Source organism: Sparus aurata, chromosome 23 (assembly GCF_900880675.1).
Source record: "Sparus aurata chromosome 23, fSpaAur1.1, whole genome shotgun sequence".
Classification (NCBI taxonomy): Eukaryota; Metazoa; Chordata; class Actinopteri; order Spariformes; family Sparidae; genus Sparus; species Sparus aurata.
Genome location: NC_044209.1, coordinates 30,225,951 through 30,250,552, shown reverse-complemented (window position 1 = coordinate 30,250,552; position 24,602 = coordinate 30,225,951). Strand labels below are relative to the sequence as shown.

The window sequence follows — 24,602 nt, the reverse complement described above, 5'->3', positions numbered from 1 at the left end:
TGGCAGTGTCTAACAGGGAGAACAGGTCCTTACAGAGTGTGAGAGTGTCCTTACAGAGTGTGGGAGTGTTCTAACAGGGAGTGAGAGTGTCCTTGCAGAGTGTGGGAGTGTTCTAACAGGGAGTGAGAGTGTCCTTGCAGAGTGTGGGTGTGTTCTAACAGGGAGTGAGAGTGTCCTTACAGAGCGTGGGTGTGTTCTAACAGGGAGTGAGAGTGTCCTTACAGAGCGTGGGAGTGTTCTAACAGGGAGTGAGAGTGTCCTTACAGAGTGTGGGAGTGTCCTTACAGAGTGTGGGAGTGTTCTAACAGGGAGTGAGAGTGTCCTTACAGAGTGTGAGAGTGTCCTTACAGAGTGTGGGAGTGTTCTAACAGGGAGTGAGAGTGTCCTTGCAGAGTGTGGGAGTGTTCTAACAGGGAGTGAGAGTGTCCTTACAGAGTGTGGGTGTGTTCTAACAGGGAGTGAGAGTGTCCTTACAGAGCGTGGGAGTGTTCTAACAGGGAGTGAGCGTGTCCTTACAGAGTGTGAGAGTGTTCTCACAGGGAGTGAGAGTGTCCTTACAGAGCATCAGAGTGTTCTAACAGGGAGTGAGAGTGTCCTTACAGAGTGTGGGAGTGTTCTAACAGGGAGTGAGAGTGTCCTTACAGAGCGTGGGAGTGTTCTCACAGGGAGTGAGAGTGTCCTTACAGAGCATCAGAGTGTTCTAACAGGGAGTGAGAGTGTCCTTACAGAGTGTGGGAGTGTTCTAACAGGGAGTGAGAGTGTCCTTACAGAGCGTGGGTGTGTTCTAACAGGGAGTGAGAGTGTCCTTACAGAGCGTGGGAGTGTTCTAACAGGGAGTGAGAGTGTCCTTACAGAGTGTGGGAGTGTCCTTACAGAGTGTGGGAGTGTTCTAACAGGGAGTGAGAGTGTCCTTACAGAGTGTGAGAGTGTCCTTACAGAGTGTGGGAGTGTTCTAACAGGGAGTGAGAGTGTCCTTGCAGAGTGTGGGAGTGTTTTAACAGGGAGTGAGAGTGTCCTTGCAGAGTGTGGGTGTGTTCTAACAGGGAGTGAGAGTGTCCTTGCAGAGCGTGGGAGTGTTCTAACAGGGAGTGAGAGTGTCCTTACAGAGTGTGGGTGTGTTCTAACAGGGAGTGAGAGTGTCCTTACAGAGTGTGGGAGTGTTCTAACAGGGAGTGAGAGTGTCCTTACAGAGTGTGGGAGTGTTCTAACAGGGAGTGAGAGTGTCCTTACAGAGCGTGGGAGTGTTCTAACAGGGAGTGAGCGTGTCCTTACAGAGCGTGGGAGTGTTCTAACAGGGAGTGAGAGTGTCCTTGCAGAGCGCGGGAGTGTTCTAACAGGGAGTGAGAGTGTCCTTGCAGAGCGCGGGAGTGTTCTAACAGGGAGTGAGAGTGTCCTTGCAAAGCGTGGGAGTGTTCTATCAGGGAGTGAGAGTGTCCTTACAGAGTGTGGGAGTGTTCTCACAGGGAGTGAGAGTGTCCTTACAGAGTGTGGGAGTGTTCTCACAGGGAGTGAGAGTGTCATTACAGAGTGTGCGAGTGTCCTTACAGAGTGTGGGAGTCTTCTAACAGGGAGTGAGAGTGTCCTTACAGAGTGTGGGAGTGTCCTTACAGAGTGTGGGAGTGTTCTAACAGGGAGTGAGAGTGTCCTTACAGAGTGTGGGAGTGTTCTAACAGGGAGTGAGAGTGTCCTTACAGAGTGTGCGAGTGTCCTTACAGAGTGTGGGAGTGTTCTAACAGGGAGTGAGAGTGTCCTTACAGAGTGTGGGAGTGTTCTAACCCGGTCTGACGGTGATGTAAAGCGGTGTGAATTTTCTCTATATAACGTAAACTTGAACTGATATAGATTTTTTTTAGTTGAGCCTTGTTTTGGTGGTTAAAATTTTGCTTTGCATCTGGACTCCGTTCACTGCAGTACTAAGCTGAGCGTCTGGGCTGGAGCGGCTCTTTGCTTCTCCAAACTGAGGCTGCGCTGATCTGTGATTATGGTAGGAAACAGATCGACTATAGATATGTACTTTATGGGGGTCACATGATGCTACAACCCTGAGCAGTCGACTGTTGCTGAGCTCCTGCTGCTACTGAACTATATCTGATTATTTACATAATATCAAAAAGTTACAACCACGCAAAAGTTTGCCAAACAACTTCTCGCCGACATGCCAAACCCCAAAGCCGCCAAATCCATGACGAACAAGCCTCTGGAAGACCAAAAAGTGAAGAAGAACGAGCCAGCTAGAAAGGAAGCTAACGCTACACCGCAAGGGACACCTGCTGTTGACGCTGATGCCCTCGCCAGAGGTATTTCTCAGAGCGTTATTGAGAAAATATCCACTATGATGGAGAACAAATTTGAAGAGCTCTCAACCACGCTGAACAGTATTACAACACGGTTGGGGTCCAACACAAAGCGCAGCAGAGGATAACGTGACGGCCATGGAGTCCAGGCTGACTGACTTAGAGACCAAAGTGCGGGTCCTGACGGAGAGGAGCATCGATATGGAGGGACGTAGCCGCAGAGACAATATCATAATTTACAACCTCAAAGAAACTGCAGAGGGCCGACAGCCCGTTAAGTTTTTTGAGAGCTGGTTACCCACTCTGCTAGACCTGGAGACCAAGCGGGGCATCATTAAAGTTGACCGTGCTCATAGGACCCTCGGTCCGCCAAAACCAGACTGGCCCCGCGCAGTGGTTATCAAGCTGCACAACTCGAGGGACAAGCTGAGGATTCTCGCTGCGGCCAAGGAGAAAGGACCGCTGTCACACGAGGGGCACACAATATTCATCCGACAGGATTTAGCAGTCGGTGTCAAAGAAATGCGACGTGCGTTTAATGGTGTGTGTGAACGGCTCATCCAAATGGACATGCGCTTCTCCATGTGCTTCCGTGCTACTCTGAACTTCTCCCACGGAGGAAAAAACTACTTGTTTCGCTCGCCTGAGGATGCGCTTGCTTTCCTGGATGGACTGGGCTGAATTGGAGGTGACGTGACATTACAAAGACAGTACACAGTTGATTGCAGTTAGCGTTTATTTTTGGAATCGTTTATACAAAGGTATGTACTGTAGATAAATACTCTGTGGGTGGAGGAATTGTTTAAATATTGTCTTCATGTCGTTTCAACATGCCACTGCCTTTGACTGGTTGGCTAAAGACATGCTGGTGGTTAAAATGTATCCGAGTTTAGTTCACATGGTTGTAATATTTTGTTTAGCTCGTGGTAAGCGGGGGAGTGGAGAGGATTTTCTTTCTATCAGTTGCGTTTTTCAATGTGCCCCGCTACTTTTTCAACGGGCCACGCTGGTGGACCGCACCGGGAGATGGGGTGGGGAGGGGTGTTCTGGTGTTATTTTTATCTGGAGTTAATTGGGAGTCCATCATTTGGGGACGGATGTTTTGCTGTTCATGATGTTCTCTCAGTTGTTTTTATTTACGACATCATGTATCTGGAGCCATCCATTTTGTATCCCAAGGTGTTACATATTAACCTATTTTCCTGTGATAAGCGCACTTAATCTCCCTGCTGTGCCACAAAGCTCTCTCAATTAGATCACAAACTTCCTTTTACCCTGTTATGAGTGATCTCAAAATAGTGTCCCTTAATGTTAAGGGATTTAATTATGCAATAAAAAGGCAAAAGATCCTTGCTTTTTTGAAAAAAGAGAAAACACAAATAGCTTTTTTATCTGAAACCTACTTAAATGACTTGGAGCATTTGAAGTTGAGAAGGAGCTGGGTGGGCCAGGTGTTCTATTTATCTTATAACACAAAAAGCAGAGGAGTAGCCATATTAATTCACCGTAGTCTCCCATTTACCTTAGCGATAACCATCAAGGACAACGATAGCCGTTATATCCTTGTCTCAGGCTATCTTTATGGGGAACAAATCCTTACAGGTTGTGTATATGGCCCTAATTCATATGAAGGTGCCTTTTCCCCTAAGCTTCTATTGGATGTCTCATCAGTATCCACCCCATTTGTTGTTTTAGGGGGCGACTTTAACTGTGTGTTTGACCCAAGTGTGGACCAGTCCCCACCTAAGTCTAGCCCAACCCCTCGAAAGAGTCTCAGGCTGAAAGAGTTCTGCCATGACTTAGAGTTGTTTGACACTTGGAGAATAGCCAACCCCAAGGGAAGAGACTACACCTTCTTTTCCCAACCTCATCAGACATTTTCAAGAACTGATTTGTTTCCTGTCATCCAGAATGGTTCTGGATAGGGTCAGGGAGTGCTTAATTGGCGGATGCTCACTCTGACCACTCTCATGTAAGTTTGAGCATCTGCCCTCCATACTCTGATCCCTCCTCTCGCCACTGGAGGATGAACCCCTCTCTATTGAGTAGTCCCCCGTTCATTGACTATATTACTGAACAATGGAATGTCTTTATGGCTGCTAATAAGACCCCAGATGCTAAAGCTTATCTTAGGGGGAGTATTATATCATACACCACAGCTCAGAAAAAGGCTGCTATTAAAGAGCAACTCGACTTAGAGAATATAATACAACAGCTGGAAGTTCAATTTAAAAGTACACCTTCTACAACCCTGTTTAAAAGACTGGAGGCGGCCCGCTCAGCCCTCAATCAGTTGTTAACTAAAAAGGCAGAGTCAACCATCTTCTTTGCTAAACATAGGCTCTATGAGTCAGCAAACAAACCTGGCCGACTCTTGGCGAGGTTGGTTAGAGGCAGAATTGAGGCAAATACGATACCGTCATTGCTGGACGACAACCAGGTCAGACACTACAAAACCAAGGACATCAATAGGATCATGAGGCAGTTTTATGAGAAACTGTACTCATCTGAATGTGACTCCTCTGATAAGAGGAGAAAGCAGTTTCTTGACAGGGTGCCTCTTCCATGCCCGTCAGATGAACAAAGGGAAAAATTAAATGCACCGTTGACTGAAGAGGAGATTCGCAGAGCCATAGCCTCCCTTAAGAGTGGTAAGGCTCCAGGACCTGATGGTTTCTGCCCAGAATTTTATAAGAAATTGAGCCATCTTGTAGTTGGACCACTCACTGGCATGTTTTTAGACTCTTTTGAGAACGGACGCCTTCCCTCAACGCTTAACCTAGCAAGTATCACACTCATACTAAAGAAAGATAAACCACCTGATACTTGTGGCTCATTTAGGCCCATCAGCCTTATTGGAGTGGATAGTAAACTGCTCTCCAAATTGCTCGCAACGAGACTGGAGAAGCTCCTGCCGTCTCTCATAAACCCAGACCAGACTGGGTTTATACAAAATCGGTTCCCCCTCACAAATGTGAGAAGATTATTGAACATGATACAACATACAAGTCTAACAAACTACAGAGCGCTTGCTATATCTCTAGATGCTGAAAAGGCGTTCAACAGGGTGGAGTGGGAATATTTATTTGATGTATTAGAGAGGTTTGGGTTTTGGGGGGGGCGTTTCTTAAATGGGTTAGGACACTTTACAACTCCCCAGAGGCTCGTGTCTTAACTAATGGCACACAATCATCGCCTTTCCCTTTGCGTAGGGGGAAGAGACAGGGTTGCCCTCTATCTCCGCTGCTCTTTGCGCTGGCGCTTGAGCCTCTGGCTGAGGCTGTTAGGCAACACCAAGATGTGCATGGTATGACAGTTGGGGGAACAGTTCACAAAATTGCACTTTATGCGGATGACATTTTGCTGTTTTTAACAAAACCTGAAATATCAATACCAGCTATTCTCTCTGTTATTCATAAGTTCAGTTCCTTCTCAGGCTACAAAATTAACTTTGGCAAATCGGAGGCCGTGCCACTAGGTAATCTAACTGGGTTAACTTTACCTACCAGCTGCCCTTTCAAATGGTCCCCAACAGGCTTCACCTATCTTGGGATAAAGGTTTCATCAGACATGGAAGCTCAACTTTTCTCCGATAGCATCTAAAATAAAGAAGGATTTAGAAAGATGGCATGATCTCCCCTTATCCTTTATGGGGCGCATTAGTTTAATCAAAATGAATGTCTTCCCCCGACTCTTATATCCCCTACAAATGCTACCTTTATGGATCTCCAAGAAGGTTGTTCTCGATATAAAAAGGGCATTTTCCAGATTCATATGGCATGGCAAGAGACCTAGACAGAAAACAAAAACACTACAGCTGCCCTCTGACAGGGGAGGCCTGGCCCTGCCAAACATAATTTTTTACAATTGGGCATGCCATGCTTGCTTCCTGTGGGAGTGGTTACATGCTCATCTTGACTCCAAGCCCTACCTAGATTCATGGTCATCCTTGCCTTCCTCATTATGGAGCTTTAACATGGGTGATAGAAAGAAGTTACCTGGGGATATCAAGAAAAATCTGATTATATATAACTCAATCAGAGTGTGGCAGGAAATCTGTAAATATTTGGGTAGAGGAAGTTGCGCCTCATTCCTGACCCCTCTTGTAAGGAACCAGGATTTTCCTCCAGGACTCCTTCCCAATATGTTTGACTCGTGGCATGAAAATGGGGCACATGTGATTGGAGACTTATACCATGATGGTGCACTAATGACTTTCCAACAACTACAGTCACAATTCAGTATCCCTAAAGAACACTTTTATGGTTTTCTCCAGATCTGCCATTTTGTCAGATCAAAAAATGTACCTCCTCCAGACCCAGTCATGTACAACGATGTAGAGAGGTTCCTTATTGACCGAAAAGGTCTCACCCATTTTATTTCCGCCTTTTATGCATTACATACTCTCTCAGCCCAAGCGATATCACAAGCGTCTCAAAGAAATGGGAGAGAGACTTTGGCACTGAGTATATTGAGGATGATTGGCAGGAAGCCATCAGGGTGTTTAGATCCGCCTTTACATGTAATAGACTGAGAGAGACACAGTATAAAATACTACACCGTCTACATATAACCCCTTCCATACCAAATAAGATGGACCGGAAGGTGTCCCCTCTGTGTAACAAGTGTCAAAGAGAGATTGGAACCTACTACCATTATTTCTGGCAATGTAAACTGATTAAAAGATTTTGGGGTACAATTTCTCAAGAACTTAGTGGCATCTTTAAAGAAAGACTCAGGCCTTTTCCTTCTTGGCCTTCCCTCAAAGTTGGTGACTCTAACCCATTTACAGTTCAAACCATGTGACAAATTACTATTATTGGCCAGAAAATGTATTTTGATTAACTGGATCTCCTCCTTGAACCGGCACCTTATCGTGGTGGAGGGGTTTGAGCACCCGAATGATCCTAGGAGCTATGTTGTCCGGGGCTTAATGCCCCTGGTAGGGTCTCCCAAGGCAAACAGGTCCTCGGTGACGGGTCAGACTAAGATCGGTTCACTCGCCCCTGATGAAAGCAAGAATACCAAGGACGTGCACGTCGCCCGGATCGGCGTCACCCGGGCCCCACCCTGGAGCCAGGCCTGGGGTTGGGGCTCGCAGGCGAGCGCCTGGTGGCCGGCTCTCTGCCCACGGGACCCGGCCGGGCGCAGCCCGAACGAGCAACGTGGGCCCGCCCTCCCGTGGGCTCACCACTCGCGGGAGGGTTCAGAAGGGGCCGGTGCAGAGGGATATGGGTGGCGGTCGTAGGCGGGGGCCCCGGCGGCCCAATCCCCGGATGGTGACTCTAGCCATGGGGACATGGAATGTCACCTCACTGGGGGGGAAAGAGCCTGAGCTGGTGCAGGAGGTTGAGCGGTACCGGCTAGAAATAGTCGGGCTCACCTCCACGCACAGCCTGGGCTCTGGAACCCAACTCCTTGAGAGAGGCTGGACTCTCTTCTACTCTGGAGTTGCCCGCGGCGAGAGGCGGCGAGCTGGTGTGGGCTTGCTTATAGCCCCCCAGCTCAGCCGCCATGTGTTGGAGTTCTCCCCGGTGAACGAGAGGGTCGTTTCCCTGCGCCTTCGGGTCGGGGATAGGACTCTCACCGTTGTCTCGGCTTATGGGCCAAACAGCGGTGCAGAGTACCCGGCCTTCTTGGAGTCCCTGGGAGGGGTACTGGAGTGTGCTCCAACCGGGGACTCCGTCGTTCTCCTGGGGGACTTCAATGCCCACGTGGGCGATGACAGTGTTACCTGGAGGGGTGTGATTGGGAGGAACGGCCTCCCCGATCTGAACCCGAGTGGTGTTTTGTTACTGGACTTCTGTGCTAGTCACAGTTTGTCCATAACGAACACCATGTTCAAGCATAAGGGTGTCCATCAGTGCACGTGGCACCAGGACACCCTAGGCCGGAGATCAATGATCGACTTTGTGGTCGTGTCATCTGACCTCCGGCCGTATGTCTTGGACACTCGGGTGAAGAGTGGGGCTGAGCTGTCAACTGATCACCACCTGGTGGTGAGTTGGATCCGCTGGCGGGGGAGGAAGCTGGACAGACCTGGCAGACCCAAACGTATCGTGAGGGTCTGCTGGGAACATCTGGCAGAACCCTCTGCCAGGGAGATCTTTAACTCCCACCTCCGGGAGAGGGCCTGGCTGACCCGGGGGACTCCTGAGGCAGCTGACGGGTACCAGCAGGCCAAGCGTGCGGCAGCACGGGCAGTCTCGGAAGCAAAAACTCGGGTCTGGGAAGAGTGTGGGGAGGCCATGGAGGAGGACTACCGGTCGGCCTCGAAGAAATTCTGGCAAACCATCTGGCGCCTCAGGAGGGGGATGCAGTCATCCACCAACACAGTGGAGGTGGGGAGCTGTTGACCTCGACTGGGGACATCGTCGGGCGGTGGAAGGAATACTTCGAGGGTCTCCTCAATCCCACTGACACGCCTTTCATAGAGGAAGCAGAGGCTGGGGACTCAGAGGTTGACCCATCCATCACCCAAGCCGAAGTCACTGAGGTAGTCCGTAAGCTCCTCAGTGGCAAAGCACCGGGGGATGGATGAGATCCGCCCTGAGTACCTCAAGTCTCTGGATGTTGTGGGGCTGTCTTGGCTGACACGTCTCTGCAGCATCGCGTGGCAGTCGGGGACAGTGCCTCTGGACTGGCAGACCGGGGTGGTGGTCCCCCTATTTAAAAAGGGGGACCGGAGGGTGTGTTCCAACTATCGGGGGATCACACTCCTCAGCCTCCCCGGGAAAGTCTATTCCAGGGTACTGGAGAGGAGAATTCGGCCGATAGACGAACCTCGGATCCAGGAGGAACAATGCGGTTTTCATCCTGGCCGTGGAACACTGGACCAGCTCTATACCCTCCGCAGGGTGCTCGAGGGTTCATGGGAGTTTGCCCAACCAGTCCACATGTGTTTTGTGGACATGGAGAAGGCATTCGACCGTGTCCCTCGTGGCATACTGTGGGGGGTGCTCCGGGAGTACGGGGTCGGGGGCCCTCTGTTAAGGGCCGTACGGTCCCTGTACTGCCGGAGCAGGAGCTTGGTTCGCATTGCCGGCAGTAAGTCAGACCTGTTCCCAGTGCATGTTGGACTCCGGCAGGGCTGCCCTTTGTCACCGGTTCTGTTCATTACTTTTATGGACAGAATTTCTAGGCGCAGCCACGGGCCGGAGGGGATCTGGTTCGGGAGCCAATGGATCTCATCTCTGCTTTTCGCGGATGATGTGGTCTTGTTGGCTCCTTCGAGCCGGGACCTCCAGCATGTCCTGGGGCGGTTTGCAGCCGAGTGTGAAGCGGCTGGGATGAGAATCAGCACCTCCAAATCCGAGGCCATGGTTCTCGACCGGAAAAAGGTGGCCTGCTCCCTCCAGGTGGGAGGAGAGTTCCTGCCTCAAGTGGAGGAGTTTAAGTGTCTTGGGATCTTGTTCACGAGTGAGGGAAGGATGGAGCGTGAGATTGACAGACGGATCGGTGCAGCGGCCGCAGTAATGCGGTCTTTGTATCGGTCCGTCGTGGTGAAGAGAGAGCTGAGCCGAAAGGCGAAGCTCTTGATTTACCAGTCAATCTACGTTCCTACCCTCACCTATGGCCATGAACTTTGGGTCATGACTGAAAGAGTAAGATCCCGGATACAAGCGGCCGAAATGAGTTTCCTCCGCAGGGTGGCAGGGCGCTCCCTTAGAGATAGGGTGAAGAGCTCTGTCACCCGGGAGGAGCTCAGAGTAGAGCCGCTGCTCCTCCACATCGAGAGGAGCCAGCTGAGGTGGCTCGGGCATCTGTTTCGGATGCCCCGGGACGCCTCCCTTGGGAGGTGTTCCTGGCATGTCCCTCCGGGAGGAGACCCCGAGGAAGACCCAGGACACGCTGGTGTGACTATGTCGCCCAGCTGGCCTGGGAACGCCTTGGGGTTCTCCCGGAAGAGCTGGAGGCAGTATCCGGGGAGAGGGAAGTCTGGGTGTCCCTGCTCAGGCAGCTGCCCCCGCGACCCGGCCCCGGATAAGCGGATGAAAATGGATGGATGGATGGATGGATCAAGGATAAGCCACTTACTGCCACATTGTGGTACAGGGAGATATTCAGGGTCCTCCCTCATGAAAGAATCAGTGCAGTTTTGAAGGGTAATGAGAGGTCCTTTACTGAAATGTGGTGTCCTCTGCTTGACTACTTACCTGGTGAACTGACCAGGTTAGTGCTGAGAGGCCAATACTCTCTGCAATGGCCTCACCCAGCCAAAATAAACTCATAGGTGTCTTTCTCTTGTAACTTATTGCTTCAATACTGCTATGGGTTAGTGTTTTACCTCAACTTATTTTACTGCATGTACCATTGTGTACTATCATGAAGGGTTACAGTGGATGTTACTGTTTTATACAGCTACACCAATCAGTACTGTCTGTACACAGGACAATATGGTGAAAAGCTTCTGTGTGTAGGAGGGGGAGGGGGAGGTGGTCAGTTGGGAGGTATTTCTGTTGAGAATGGATGGATGGCACTATTATGTTTTATTTAATAATTTATTTTCTGTCTGCGTGTTACCGATATGCTGGTAAAATGTCTAACTCTTGTTTCTGTTGAAAACCAATAAAATTCTGTTTAAAAAAAAAAAAAAGATATGTACTTTATATGACCCCAGTTTAAATAACCAGAACTATCCCTTTAAGGACACGTGTGAGCTCAGAATTTCGGACCGTTACCCACTCGTGGGTTGCTAAGGCTAGGTGAGTCCTGGTGTGAATGGTTGTTGACCTGTCTGTGGAGAGAACTCAGTTCTGCACTGTAGGTGGCTGATAAGTGATGTCTTAGTCCACCTCCTCTGTTCAAAGACAGTCCTTCCAGTTTGACATAGATGGATTCTTTTACTCCTTACTCTTTTACTTATGTTCACATTGTTCCCCTCACAGGAATGATTTGTCTCCTTCAGATATAAGTGGACAGCAGGGTCTGGACCTGAGGAGTCTGGACCTGAGTTGGCCTCCTGTGTTGTGACATTTGTTTATGTAGAGGTTGTCTCATCTCCAGAGTACAAATCTGTGCAATCCTGCTGCATTAAACAGCATAAACTACATTACTCTGTTCATGTCTGGGTATTTGGTCCTTAGGATGGACAAGTTTCTGCCTCAGTGTGTTGGCAGAGTTAAAGTGAACCAGGATATGCTGTTTAATAAAGATCCTCAGTTTCTTAGATCTTTTAAAACATTTCAAACTGCAGAAATCAAACGACAGACGTCATTAAAGAAAACAGTTTTCTACACAAGGTCGTAAAGCAGAGAGTCTTAAAAGTGGAAGAAGAATTTGACATGCGATGATAAGATGGACAGATAGAACCATCTGGGGACAGAGAGACAGGTAGCAACACTAAACCTACCACCTCAGGACCATTAGTGACAGACAAACAGGTAGACAGGTAACCCATGATGATGATGAACCTGCATGTCTCACCCTCATGCCCTCAAAGCGAGACAGGGCCCTCAGGGGCCTCAGAGCTCTCAGAGTCCTGAGAGACTTGATGGCTCCCAGCTCAGAGTATCCAAGGATGTTTGCTGTCAGAGACACCAGAGACACCTGTAAGACAAAGCACACCTGCTGATGACATCACACCCCTGAACAGACGGGCTGTAATCTGTTTCATTCTCCCAGTATCACTGCTGTTACTATGGTTACGTGCTCCTGCAGGTATGAATGGTCTTACGTCTACGATGAGGAAGTCGAGCCAGCACCAGGCGTTGCTGAAGTATGTCTTGAATCCGTAGGCCACCCACTTGAGAGCCATCTCCACCACAAACACGTAGGTGAACACCTGGTCTGCATACTCCAGAATCGTCTTTATGGCCCGACGCTGCTCTAGGTAGATGTCCTCAAACGCCTGTTCACATACACACTAAAATCAACACCTGGATAGGTGTGTCACACGTCACAAGATCTCAGGGTGGCGGCCTTTCACATGCAGGCAGAGCAAAACATTAACATTGGTTCACGTCGACGTTATTCAGATAACGTTGTGTTTCTTTGTTGTGTTATGTTTTTATGTCACATGATGATTTCATGCCATGCTGAGGTTAGTCAACATTACGACGCAGTGTTCAAGATCATCTCACCTGTGTATTGTGCTGTGGCCATGTTAGTAGTGTCAGCATGTCAGCGCTGCTGTGGGCCACGGTGTCTCAACTGGTTAGTATTCACACAGCACACATTCCTGAGAACCAATCAGGTCTGAGCTTCTCAGTCACATGATCAGATCAAACAAACAAACCAGCATCCAGGAGCAGTTAGACTTATGGAGTATTTTAAATAATATTAAAACTTGCAAACAAAAAAGAAAGCCAATTAGAATGTTTCAACACTTTGAGTTAAAAACTGATCGTGGATCAATAAATAATCTATAAGAACTTGTCATAATGTTTACCAGAGCTCCACTGCTCAGCAGGATCATGAAAATGATGAAGGTCTCAAAGTAGTTGTGTTCTACAATGGAGAAACAGGTTCTTCTGAAGTTAGACCAGACCTTCCCTCGGCCCTGGGACGTGTCTATGTCCAGGCATGGACAGCGCTGGTAACACTCTGAAACATAAACACAAAGGTTCATATCACAACATGTACACAGGCCTTCATCACCTGCTGACAAAGTCACATGCTGTAAACTGCCCAATCAGAACACACTTTGTGTCTGATATTATAATCACTGATCATAATTCAAACTGACCAAACATTTCAATGGAACATCAACATTTAATTTAGTTAGTGTTGTTCTGGTGATTCAGTGATGATGATGTAACAGTTCAGTTGTCTTTGTATTGATCCACCTGTTGGACTGGAGGTGGTTCATGTTGTTTGACTGATTCATTATCTATTCCCAGAGGAAAGTTTTACTGCTCAAAGCTTGCTCCTTTATGGCTATGGAGCCATAAAGGAGCTCAATGAGAGTTCTCATTTCAGTCTGGTTGTAGTCTTTTTTGGTCTCAAACATTTCTCATTTGTTTCTCCTAAAATTCCTTAGGAGCAATAGATGAGACTTGAGCCTTTACCACTTAAACCTTGCTCCTTTCCAGCACTGAGTAGACATTCTGAAACTTCATTGAGAGCTTGATGAGATCTCCTTTGAAACTTACAGGGAGCCCAAGTTGAGATTTCCTGCACCTGTTTCTCAGGAGAAACAATTGAGGAACAGGAGAAATCAGCCACAGCCTCACTTTGGTCTCACAGAGATCTCATAGTTGTCTAGGAGAAATGAATGAGACACTACTGAGATCTGTTTTCCAATGTTCGTTTCCTCTGGGTTCATCCACAGCCATAAAACACTTCTATTAGATGGAGGCAGGATCAAGAGAGGCTGCTGAAGAATGCGTGTGTGTGTGTGTGTGTGTGTGTGTGTGCATACTGTCACTCCAGCAGTCTTCAGGTGTGTTTGCATCGCGATCTTCGTGTTCTTCGTCCTCCTGAACTTCAGGAGGTTTCTGCACAGTGCTGCAGGTCGACGACGCGTCCCCCTGAACAGACATAGTAAACAGCCTTTGGTTCTTCATCATCATGTTCGTGTTCACAGATTGACGTCACGGTACTGAAATGGTCCAATCATATAAATACGACAGCAGCATGTAAAGATAAAAATGTCTCAGAATAAAAAAATGTGTGATTGTACAGTCAGCCATCGCCATGACGATGGAGACAACCTTTACACTGCTTCACATTCAAACAACATCATACTTTGTGTTTCATGACAGGAGATAAATATTGTCCTCAGTTTAATTTCAAAAGGACATGAAGCTGCTTCAGTTTATGACTTCTCACCAGAGCAGATCTCAGGTGTGTCTCAGGTAAATACTGAACCTGGACTGGCTGTCTTCTACGTCTTTGCACCGAATAGATCCAGTGAATGGAGGAGGATTTTAACATTAAAACCAGATTTGAATCTATTTCATGATGTCTGTACTCGACTGTGATGACGTTGGTTTGTTTTCTGTCTTTCTGCTGTTTAAATCTTTATGAACGCTCTGTCACATCATACACACTTCAGTTTCAGTGAAATGCTGCAACAACGAATGGGAGAGTAAAAATGTGTTTACTCGGGATTGTTTCTCCTCCTCCTCTTCTTCTTCATCCTTTTCATCCAATTCATCATCATCATCATCAACATCATCATCATCATCATCATTGTCAGGTGTCTCAAAGTCTGACTCGGCCTCTGCGATGGGGACCCTCAGGGAGGCAATGTTGTGGTAGTTGCTGGTCATCAGGTTGTCATGGATACAGCTGAGGGGCTCAGACACTGACTGGTTTGAGGTCACAGAGGTCACAGAGGTCAAAGGCAAAACCTCTTTCACTGTCCCGTCGTTTTCTTCTCCACCAACCACTGATCATAAAATCCATGAAAAATCAGACACAAAATACATTCAATCATAAATGTTTCATTTATAGAAACTGCAAATCAATTTCACATCAGAATAAATATTATCGTTCAAAATATCTTATTTGATTATAAATAACAGAATAAATATTGAATTTAAATGATAAAACACCTGAACACCAAAACCTGGAACAAAAACAGTAACACAACCCAGATAAGACAAAGGACTGGTTATACCGGTCTGTTCTGGGTTGACATGGTTCTTTTTTCCTAGTAAAGTCCAGATATGGTCCAGGATCCAGGTCTTAATCCAGGCCACAGCCCTGTTAATCCGGTTTATGGCGATCTGCAAGTTGTTTTCCCCTTCTTCTTCTGGAGCTGCAAGATTGTCACCACTGAACGAGCTCAGCAACAAGGCCAGGAACAGATTCAGGACCTGAAACAAGACCAGGAACATATTCATGACCTGAAACAAGACCAGCAACAGATGCAGGCCTAAAACAAGACCAGCAACAGATGCAGACCTAAAACAAGACCAGCACCACATTCAGGAATTTCCAGTCCCGCTGGACTCTGGAGGATAACTTACATGTGTATCAGGATCAGAAAGAAACTCACCACCAGGTTACCAATGACGAGAACCATCATGAAGATGATCAGACACATGGTCTGTCCTGAGACCTCCATGCAGTCCCACATGGTCTCGATCCACTCTCCACACAGGATCCTGAAGATGATGAGGAAGGCGTGGAAGAAGTCGTACATGTGCCAGCGTGGAAGCTCGCAGTCGAGCGAGATGCGACAGACGCAGTCTTTGTAGTTCTTTCCAAACAGCTGCATGCCGACAACGGCAAAGATGAAGACGATGATGGCGAGGACCAGAGTCAGGTTCCCCAGAGCGCCCACAGAGTTCCCAATGATCTTTATCAACATGTTGAGGGTCGGCCATGACTTGGCCAGCTTAAACACTCTCATCTATATAGGAGACAGGTTGAGAGACAGAGACAGGTAAAGACACAGGTGAGGAGACAAACATGTTGAAGTTGATAATGATTATTCTGAACTGACCAATCGGAAGGAGCGCAGCACGGACAGGCCCTGAACATTAGCCAATCCCAGCTCCACCAGACTCATGGTGACGATGATGCTATCAAAGATGTTCCAGCCCACCTGTAACCATGACAACAAAGCAATCACAGACACGTGTTACCATGGGAACATCATCAGTGAGCTGGGAACAAAGAAACAGTAAGTCTGACCTGGAAGTAGAAATACGGGTCCATGGCCAGAAGTTTGAGGACCATCTCAGCTGTGAAGATCCCTGTGAAGACCTGAGGGGTCAAAGATCAGAGGTCAGGGATCAAAGGTCAAAGAAGATTGTATTTTTTTCTTCTCTTTTACTTCTTAAGTTATTCGCTGCTCATGTCATTCTTTCAGTTGATACTTTTGGACTTGAACTGAGTGACAGTTGAGCCTCTGTCAGCTGACCTCTGACCCTAAGCAGAGACTGACTTTTCCTCTTCACTCACCAGATTTCCGACACTCAGAAGTTCCTCAAACTCCTCCGTCATTGGATAATGCTCCATGGCCATAAAGACAGTGTTGAGGACAATGCAGATGGTGATGCCGAGGTCGACAAATGGGTCCATGACGATTATGTAGAGCCACTGTTTGAGCCATCGCCAACAGCCACAACAGTTCCACTTCAGGAAGATGTTGGCAAAGGCGTACCAACATGGAGGACACGGCCTCTGTTCATCCTCAAAGTCTGAAACACACAGCAGGTCAGTGAGAAGATGAAGCATCAGTAGTGCCTTTGTCTTTGTCCCCCACGAGACAATGAGACTGTCCTGCTGAATGTCTGTGACAGAGCAGAACCTTCTCCAGTGTTTGTGTGTTTGTGTGTGTGTGTGTGTTGGTGTGTGTGTGTGTTTGTACCTCCCATGGTGGTGTGTTCTTGCTCGTGGCTCTGCATCTCTGAATCTTGTTTCTCTAAGAGCGCCGCCCTGCAGGCTGCCTGCTGCACTGACAACAGGAATAAATGTTCAGCTGTGTGTTTAACTGATTGAATAATGTTTGTGTGTTCTGTGGGAGCGGACCTCCTCCTCTCTCTTCTTCAGTGTCTCCAGGATCTGAGCGTACTCCTCCTCCTTCTGTTTGGCCTCAGCCATGGTGGCCTCGTTCTGCTCGGCGTACGCCATGGCAACCACGGCCAGGATGAGGTTAATGAGGTAGAACGAGCCGAGGAAGATGACGACCACGAAGAAGATCATGTAGGTCTTACCTGCAGCTCGCAGTGTCTGCACACAGACAGGTGAGAGACAGACAGAAGAGTGATACAGAGGACAAACCGACAAACATGCACCGAACATGAACATAGTTATGTTCATGTTCTGGATACACTTTTTTTCTTTCTTTCTTTTTGATCTGTTTGAGTTTTTAGCTGTGTTTTACATTAAGCTGCTCATGTGATCCACTCTAATTGGCTGTCGCCCATGTTAAACCTGCTGAAACTGTCAGTAATCACAGTCAAGTCGAGTCAGGGCACTGGGACCAGTGTACTGGGACCAGTGTACTGGGACCAGTCAGGGCACTGGGACCAGTGTACTGGGACCAGTCAGGGCACTGGGACCAGTGTACTGGGACCAGTCAGGGCACTGGGACCAGTGTACTGGGACCAGTCAGGGTACTGGGACCAGTCAGGGCACTGGGACCAGTGTACTGGAAGCAGTCAGGGCACTGGGACCAGTGTACTGGGACCAGTGTACTGGGACCAGTCAGGGCACTGGGACCAGTGTACTGGAAGCAGTCAGGGCACTGGGACCAGTGTACTGGGACCAGTGTACTGGGAGCAGTCAGGGCACTGGGACCAGTGTACTGGGACCAGTGTACTGGATGCAGTCAGGGCACTGGGACCAGTGTACTGGGACCAGTGTACTGGGAGCAGTCAGGGCACTGGGACCAGTGTACTGGGACCAGTGTACTGGGACCAGTGTACTGGATGCAGTCAGGGCACTGGGACCAGTCATTACTGACCAGCTGGAAGAGGTTTTCCCAGAAGTCCTGAGTCATCAGTCTGAACAGCGCCAGAAACGCCCAACCAAATGAGTCGTAGCTGGTGTAGCCATAGTTTGGGTTTCTTCCGGCCTTCAGACAGACGTAACCTTCTGGACAAACCCTGAACACATCATCATCATTATCAGTGTTGTTACTGATGACATTGTTATGTGTGATAATGTATTAATTTGAGGGAGCCGTGTGAATGTACCCGGCATCAGAGCTGTTCCCACACAGCAGAGCATCGAGCTGATCAGGCAGGTAGTAGTAGTTTTCTATCAGAGAGGCGAGACAGGTGACAGACAGACAGAGTTGTATTATAGAGTTACAGTGTAACAATGATTTTTTCCTTCATCTTCAAAAAGATGAACGACATCAGAAACAATCTTATAAAACTTCAAAGTTTCAACAAGAATCAACTATGACTCCAAAATGATACTTTAGAAGAACTTTGATTACTTTTAATTGCCACCTTCATCATACCTGGGTTGTTGATGTGCTCGTTGTAATCAAAGTCACTGCTTCCTGTATTGTTGCCATAGGTGTTGTTGGCGAACGTGTTGTTGCTGTAGGTGTTGTTGCCGTATGTATAGTTGCCATGGTAACCAGCGTCAGATGTGTTGTTGCTAAGCAACATCGGCGGTATCAGGACACATTTTTGCCGCAGGTTACCCATGAAGAGCTGCAGACCAATCAGAGCGAAGACACTGAGGCAAAACACTGTCAGGATCATGACATCAGCAAGCTTCTTCACTGATTGGATGAGAGCTCCGACAATCGTCTTCAGACCTAAGGAAAGGGGCGGGGTGTAAAATTGAGCAACCAATCAGAATGTTAAACATCAAGAAAAAAAGCCTCAGCTGATTCCCCACAGAACAAAGCCTCCAGCAGCATGTTAAGGTGGATTAAAGAGTTTAAAAAATTAAATCCATCTTAACATTGTACACAGACACAGACACACACACACACACACACACACACACAAAGACGCAGACACACACACTAACCAGGGATGACTGTGATGGTCTTAAGAGCTCGAAGAACTCTGAACGTCCTCAACACAGAAACATTCCCCAAATCTACGAACTCTGTCAAGTATCTGAAACACAGATCATCATCATCATCATCATCACCATCATCATCACAATCATCATCATCATCATCATCACAATCATCATCATCATCATCATCACCATCATCATCATCATCATCACAATCATCATCATCATCACCATCATCATCACAATCATCATCATCATCATCATCATCACCATCATCATCACAATCATCATCATCATCATCATCACAATCATCATCATCATCATCATCATCATCACAATCATCATCATCATCACCATCATCATCACAATCATCATCATCATCACCATCATCATCACAATCATCATCATCATCATCATCATCACCATCATCATCACAATCATCATCATCATCATCATCATCATCACCATCATCACCATCATCATCATCATCATCACAATCATCATCATCATCATCACAATCATCATCATCATCACCATCATCATCACAATCATCATCATCATCACAATCATCATCATCATCATCATCATCATCACAATCATCATCATCATCACCATCATCATCACAATCATCATCATCATCACAATCATCATCATCACCATCATCATCATCATCATCATCATCACAATCATCATCATCATCACCATCATCACCATCACCACCATTAAAAATCCCTTTATGGTTCATTTTGAGTCTTACGCCATGCTGATGACCATGAAGTCGAGCCAGTTCCACGGGTCTTTGAGGAAGGTGAACTCTCCGACACAGAATCCTCTGGACAGAACCTTGATGGTCGCCTCAAACGTGTAGATGAAAGTAAACACGTATCTGTTCAACGACACCAAAAAACTCACACACTCAAAAAAACTGAAAAAAACTGAAAAAGAGTGTGTGTGTGTGTGTCTGTGTGTGTGTGTGTGTGTGTGTGTGTGTGTGTGTGTGTGTGCTGACTCACTCCACAGTCTTGCTCCACGGTGGAGGATCACTCAGCGTCATGAGGGCACAGTTGGTCAGAATCGTTACCATGATGAACAAACTGAATAATGTTTTGGTTTTAAGGAACAAAAAATGTCATCAATGAGCTATTAGACAAAAATGAGTCATTATATGCATCTAAAGAGTTTCTCATCACTGACCAATCAGGGAGGAGAACAGTGTGACATCATAAAGGATATGAGTGAATGAGAATTTTGATGGCGACGGTCCTCAGTGGGTTGAACGGTGTCAGCAGGTAACAAGCCGGCTCAGCATTAAACCTGTAGATGACGTTTCCTTTACTTAGCACGATGAAGGTCTGCAGAGAGACAGGTCAGAGACAGACAGGTCAGACAGACAGTTCAGACAGACAGGTCAGGGAGGGACAGGTCAGAGAGAGACAGGTCAGAGAGAGATAGGTCAGACAGACAGGTCAGAGAGACAGACAGGACAGAGACAGACAGGTCAGACAAACAGGTCAGAGAGAGACAGATAGGTCAGAGATAGACAGGTCAGATAGACAGTTCAGACAGACAGGTCAGAGAGACAGACAGTTCAGAGAGAGACAGATAGGTCAGAGATAGACAGGTCAGATAGACAGTTCAGACAGACAGGTCAGGGAGAGACAGGTCAGAGAGAGATAGGTCAGACAGACAGGTCAGAGAGACAGACAGGTCAGAGACAGACAGGTCAGACAGACAGGTCAGAGACAGACAGGTCAGACAGACAGGTCAGAGACAGACAGGTCAGAGAGACAGACAGATCAGAGAGAATTAGGTCAGACAGACAGGTCAGGGAGAGACAGGTCAGAGAGAGATAGGTCAGACAGACAGGTCAGAGAGACAGACAGGTCAGAGACAGACAGGTCAGACAGACAGGTCAGAGACAGACAGGTCAGAGAGACAGACAGATCAGAGAGAATTAGGTCAGACAGACAGGTCAGAGAGAGACAGGTGGACTGTAAAAAAGTCTTCAAACATAGACATCCCTGTCAAAATCTGGATCAAAATATTTCAATCGATAATTGAACCAGTTGTATTGTATGGTAGTGAAGTGTGGGGCCCTCTCATGAACCAAGACTTCCAAAAATGGGACAAACACCCAATGGAAAGCTTGCACACTGAGATCTGCAAAAGCATCCTCAGAGTCCACAGGAACACCCCCAACAACAGATGCAGAGCTGAACTGGGCCAATTTCCCCTTTTAATTCGGATCCAAAAAAGAGCAATAAAGTTCTACCAACCCCTCAGAGCCAGCGAGCCCAGCTCCTACCACTACAAAGCCCTACGATGCCAAGAGGAGAGCAAAGAAGGGAGTCCCCTCAGCCAGCTGGTCCACAGGCTGAGCTCCAACAGCACCGGGCACCAAGACCGCCCTCACACCATCCAGCCCCACCAAATTATAGCAAGAAAAAGACAATTACATCAACTATTGGACATCCGCAACCAAAACCCAAAGCAAACTCCAATGCTATTTGGCCCTAAACAGACAATACTCCATGGCAGATTATCTGAGCTCTGTAACTGACCCGAGACTGAGGAAAACCTGGACTATGTACAGACTCAGCAACCACAGCCGGGCCTTAGAAAGCGGCAGACACAGACAGACCCGGCTGTCCAGAGAGGACCGGCTGTGTCGGTTCTGTCCACACAGACAGACCCGGCTGTCCAGAGTGGACCGGCTGTGTCGGTTCTGTCCACACAGACAGACCCGGCTGTCCAGAGAGGACCGGCTGTGTCGGTTCTGTCCACACAGACAGACCCGGCTGTCCAGAGAGGACCGGCTGTGTCGGTTCTGTCCACACAGACAGACCCGGCTGTCCAGAGAGGACCGGCTGTGTCGGTTCTGTCCACACAGACAGACCCGGCTGTCCAGAGTGGACCGGCTGTGTCGGTTCTGTCCACACAGACAGACCCGGCTGTCCAGAGAGGACCGGCTGTGTCGGTTCTGTCCACACAGACAGACCCGGCTGTCCAGAGAGGACCGGCTGTGTCGGTTCTGTCCACACAGACAGACCCGGCTGTCCAGAGAGGACCGGCTGTGTCGGTTCTGTCCACACAGACAGACCCGGCTGTCCAGAGTGGACCGGCTGTGTCGGTTCTGTCCACACAGACAGGTGGAGACAGTCTGTGACACATTCACAGACATCAGAACCCAGATATACACTAAAATCACAGGTACAACCCCAGACTTCCCCAAACTATCAGACCAAGAAAAACTACAACATTTACTGGGAGAAAAAACTGGCACTGCTGTAGATGCAGCGAGATCTGTGAATGCTGCCACAGGAGAAGAGACGAGCTGCACAACAACACCTGACATGATTTCCTCCACATGAACCAGCTGATCCTGACTGGGTTCTTACCTGCACACTGATATTCTGTTTACTATTGTTGTTATTATTGCTGTTATTGTTATTATCATCATCATTATTATTGTTATCATTATTATTGTTAACATTTTTTCTGTAATCCTGTACGCTTTGGCAATATTGTGAACCACAGTCATGCCAATAAAGCTTGTTGAAATTGAAATTGAAATTGACAGACAGGTCAGAGACAGACAGGTCAGAGACAGACAGGTCAGACAGACAGGTCAGAGAGAGACAGACAGGTCAGAGACAGACAGGTCAGAGACAGACAGGTCAGAGAGAGACAGGTCAGACAGACAGGTCAGAGACAGACAGGTCAGACAGACAGGTCAGAGAGAGACAGGTCAGACAGACAGGTCAGAGAGACAGACAGGTCAGAGACAGACAGGTCAGACAGACAGGTCAGAGAGAGACAGGTCAGACAGACAGGTCAGAGAGACAGACAGGTCAGAGACAGACAGGTCAGAGACAGACAGGTCAGACAGACAGGTCAGAGAGAGACAGGTCAGAGAGACAGACAGGTCAGAGAGAGTCAGACAGGTCAGAGACAGACAGGTCAGAGAGACAGGTCAGAGAGACAGGTCAGAGAGACAGGTCAGACAGACAGGTCAGAGAGAGACAGGTCAGAGAGACAGACAGGTCAGAGAGAGTCAGACAGGTCAGAGACAGACAGGTCAGAGAGAGTCAGACAGGTCAGAGACAGACAGGTCTGTCCCCATCACAATACATTCTGGGTGATATGAATGATCATATCATAGAGCTCAACAGTGACCGCCCACTTTTTTAACGGCTCCGGTTCCGGAAGTGAATTAGCCATTCATTTACTCCACTGACGAGTTTTAGGCCTGGAGCCAAGCCAATCAGCTAGCAGATGAAACCATAAAACATTTAATTCGGCGCAAAAAAAAATTTGGAAAACGGAGAAAAAAGCAAAGGTACAAGACTGTGTACATAATTATCTTAAGAGAAAAGGAACTACTCATCCCATAAACCATTGCGAATGTAACAGCGACGTCTCTGATTGGTGGAGCTCGCTGTTACCATGGAAATGTTTACCGAACCAGCAAATTTCATGTTGGGCTGAACCCTTAATAAACTCTCCTCCTCATCACTGAATGAACGCAGAAGGTCAGAAAGTGACATCATGGCAGCTCTGTGGTAAACCATCGTAGAGTTCAGTGTTAGCAGTAACTAGCTAACATGAAATTTGCAGGTTTGGTAAACATTTCCATGGTAACAGCGAGCTCCACCAATCAGAGACGTCGCTGTTGCGCTATAGGATTGTGGGTAGTGTAGTACTTCTCCATGACATCGCGAATAAAACATGTTTTTCTCAAAACAAGATTGATATCATACGGACTTGTAACTTCTACAGGATCATATATCATCGTTTGACAATCTGATAGCTCGTGGTGAGTCTACTTTGGATGGTTACGACATTATGGCCAATAATCAAAATCTATATGCAGAATATGAATGGCATTTTCACTTCCGGAACCTCACTGTTGAGCTCTATTGACCACACAGGGAAGATCTTTTATTGAAGACAGACAAACCTTATGTGATTGGTAGAAGGGATCCAGCTCCTCCAATGGGGTGTTGAGAAACTCAGGGGGTGGGTCTCCATAGATGAATGGGAGGGGCTTCCCAGCCTCCAGGTCACTGGCTGGTTTAGGAAGATTCTCCTCTGCTATCTGCCAATCAGAGACAACTTATCAGAGAGACAGTCATTCAATGACTTCCTGTTTTTGACAGCTGACAGGTGATTAATATGTGGATGAGTGATCAATACCTCGATGTTCCTCTCCTTCCTCCTCTGCTGCTCCTTCTCCTCGGCCTCGTGACGACGTTGGATCTCCTCCAGCGAGGCTGGCGTGAAGCGTCTGAACACCTCTGTACCAACAGGGGGCAGTGGAGGCGCCATGCTCGCATCCTGCAGACTCCTCCCACTGTCGCCTAGCAACCACCCCCTGTCAGGGGAGGGGACAAAGACGTTCAACCAGAATCCACCCATCCTACTGCTGATATCACCTGACATCACCTTACTTTCACACTGTTCAGCTGAGTTTGAGTTCATTTAAAGCTCCTGCTGATAAACTTCAACGTCGACGGAGGAAAGTATTCGATTTTTTTATTTCTTTCTTTAATGGAACGATAAACACATCTGTATCATTGAAAAATATATTGATCAAACTGATGTGCAGTCAGTCCACACAGCGATCTTTGATTCTTAGATTCAAATGACTGACACACACACACACACACACACACACCCACACACACGCAAATCTCATCTCTGGTGTCTCCAGCGTTGCCAGGGTTGACCCCACCCTTGCGTTGCCATGGCAGCAGCAGCTGTTTGGACTCATCATTTTGACCCTCTGGTTCTGGTGTAAAGTTACAGTCACTACGATGACCCAGCTCATTCCAACACACACACACACACACATACACACACACGAATACACACACACACACACACACACACACACACACACACCATTCCTCTCAGTGCTCC

At 47.7% G+C, this 24,602-nt stretch overlaps 1 protein-coding gene across 1 annotated transcript in view; it reads right to left on the bottom strand.

Annotated features, from left to right (window-relative positions):
- scn4ab (sodium channel, voltage-gated, type IV, alpha, b) overlaps positions 1–24,154 on the bottom strand; it is a 30,908-nt gene extending 6,754 nt beyond the window's left edge. The window contains exons 1-21 of the mRNA XM_030408790.1: positions 23,877–24,154; positions 23,641–23,778; positions 19,914–20,032; positions 19,694–19,783; positions 19,438–19,566; positions 18,687–18,778; positions 18,163–18,468; positions 17,891–17,954; positions 17,659–17,800; positions 16,722–16,922; positions 16,561–16,642; positions 16,152–16,390; positions 15,882–15,953; positions 15,691–15,792; positions 15,241–15,597; positions 14,860–15,058; positions 14,342–14,628; positions 13,657–13,765; positions 12,685–12,839; positions 11,971–12,144; positions 11,721–11,843 (exon numbers count right to left, since the gene is read on the bottom strand). Coding sequence (XP_030264650.1) covers positions 11,721–11,843; positions 11,971–12,144; positions 12,685–12,839; positions 13,657–13,765; positions 14,342–14,628; positions 14,860–15,058; positions 15,241–15,597; positions 15,691–15,792; positions 15,882–15,953; positions 16,152–16,390; positions 16,561–16,642; positions 16,722–16,922; positions 17,659–17,800; positions 17,891–17,954; positions 18,163–18,468; positions 18,687–18,778; positions 19,438–19,566; positions 19,694–19,783; positions 19,914–20,032; positions 23,641–23,778; positions 23,877–24,122 — 3,426 coding nt within the window. The 5' untranslated portion in view covers positions 24,123–24,154. The remainder of the gene's footprint in view (positions 1–11,720; positions 11,844–11,970; positions 12,145–12,684; positions 12,840–13,656; positions 13,766–14,341; positions 14,629–14,859; positions 15,059–15,240; positions 15,598–15,690; positions 15,793–15,881; positions 15,954–16,151; positions 16,391–16,560; positions 16,643–16,721; positions 16,923–17,658; positions 17,801–17,890; positions 17,955–18,162; positions 18,469–18,686; positions 18,779–19,437; positions 19,567–19,693; positions 19,784–19,913; positions 20,033–23,640; positions 23,779–23,876) is intronic.
- Positions 24,155–24,602: the final 448 nt, after the last annotated feature.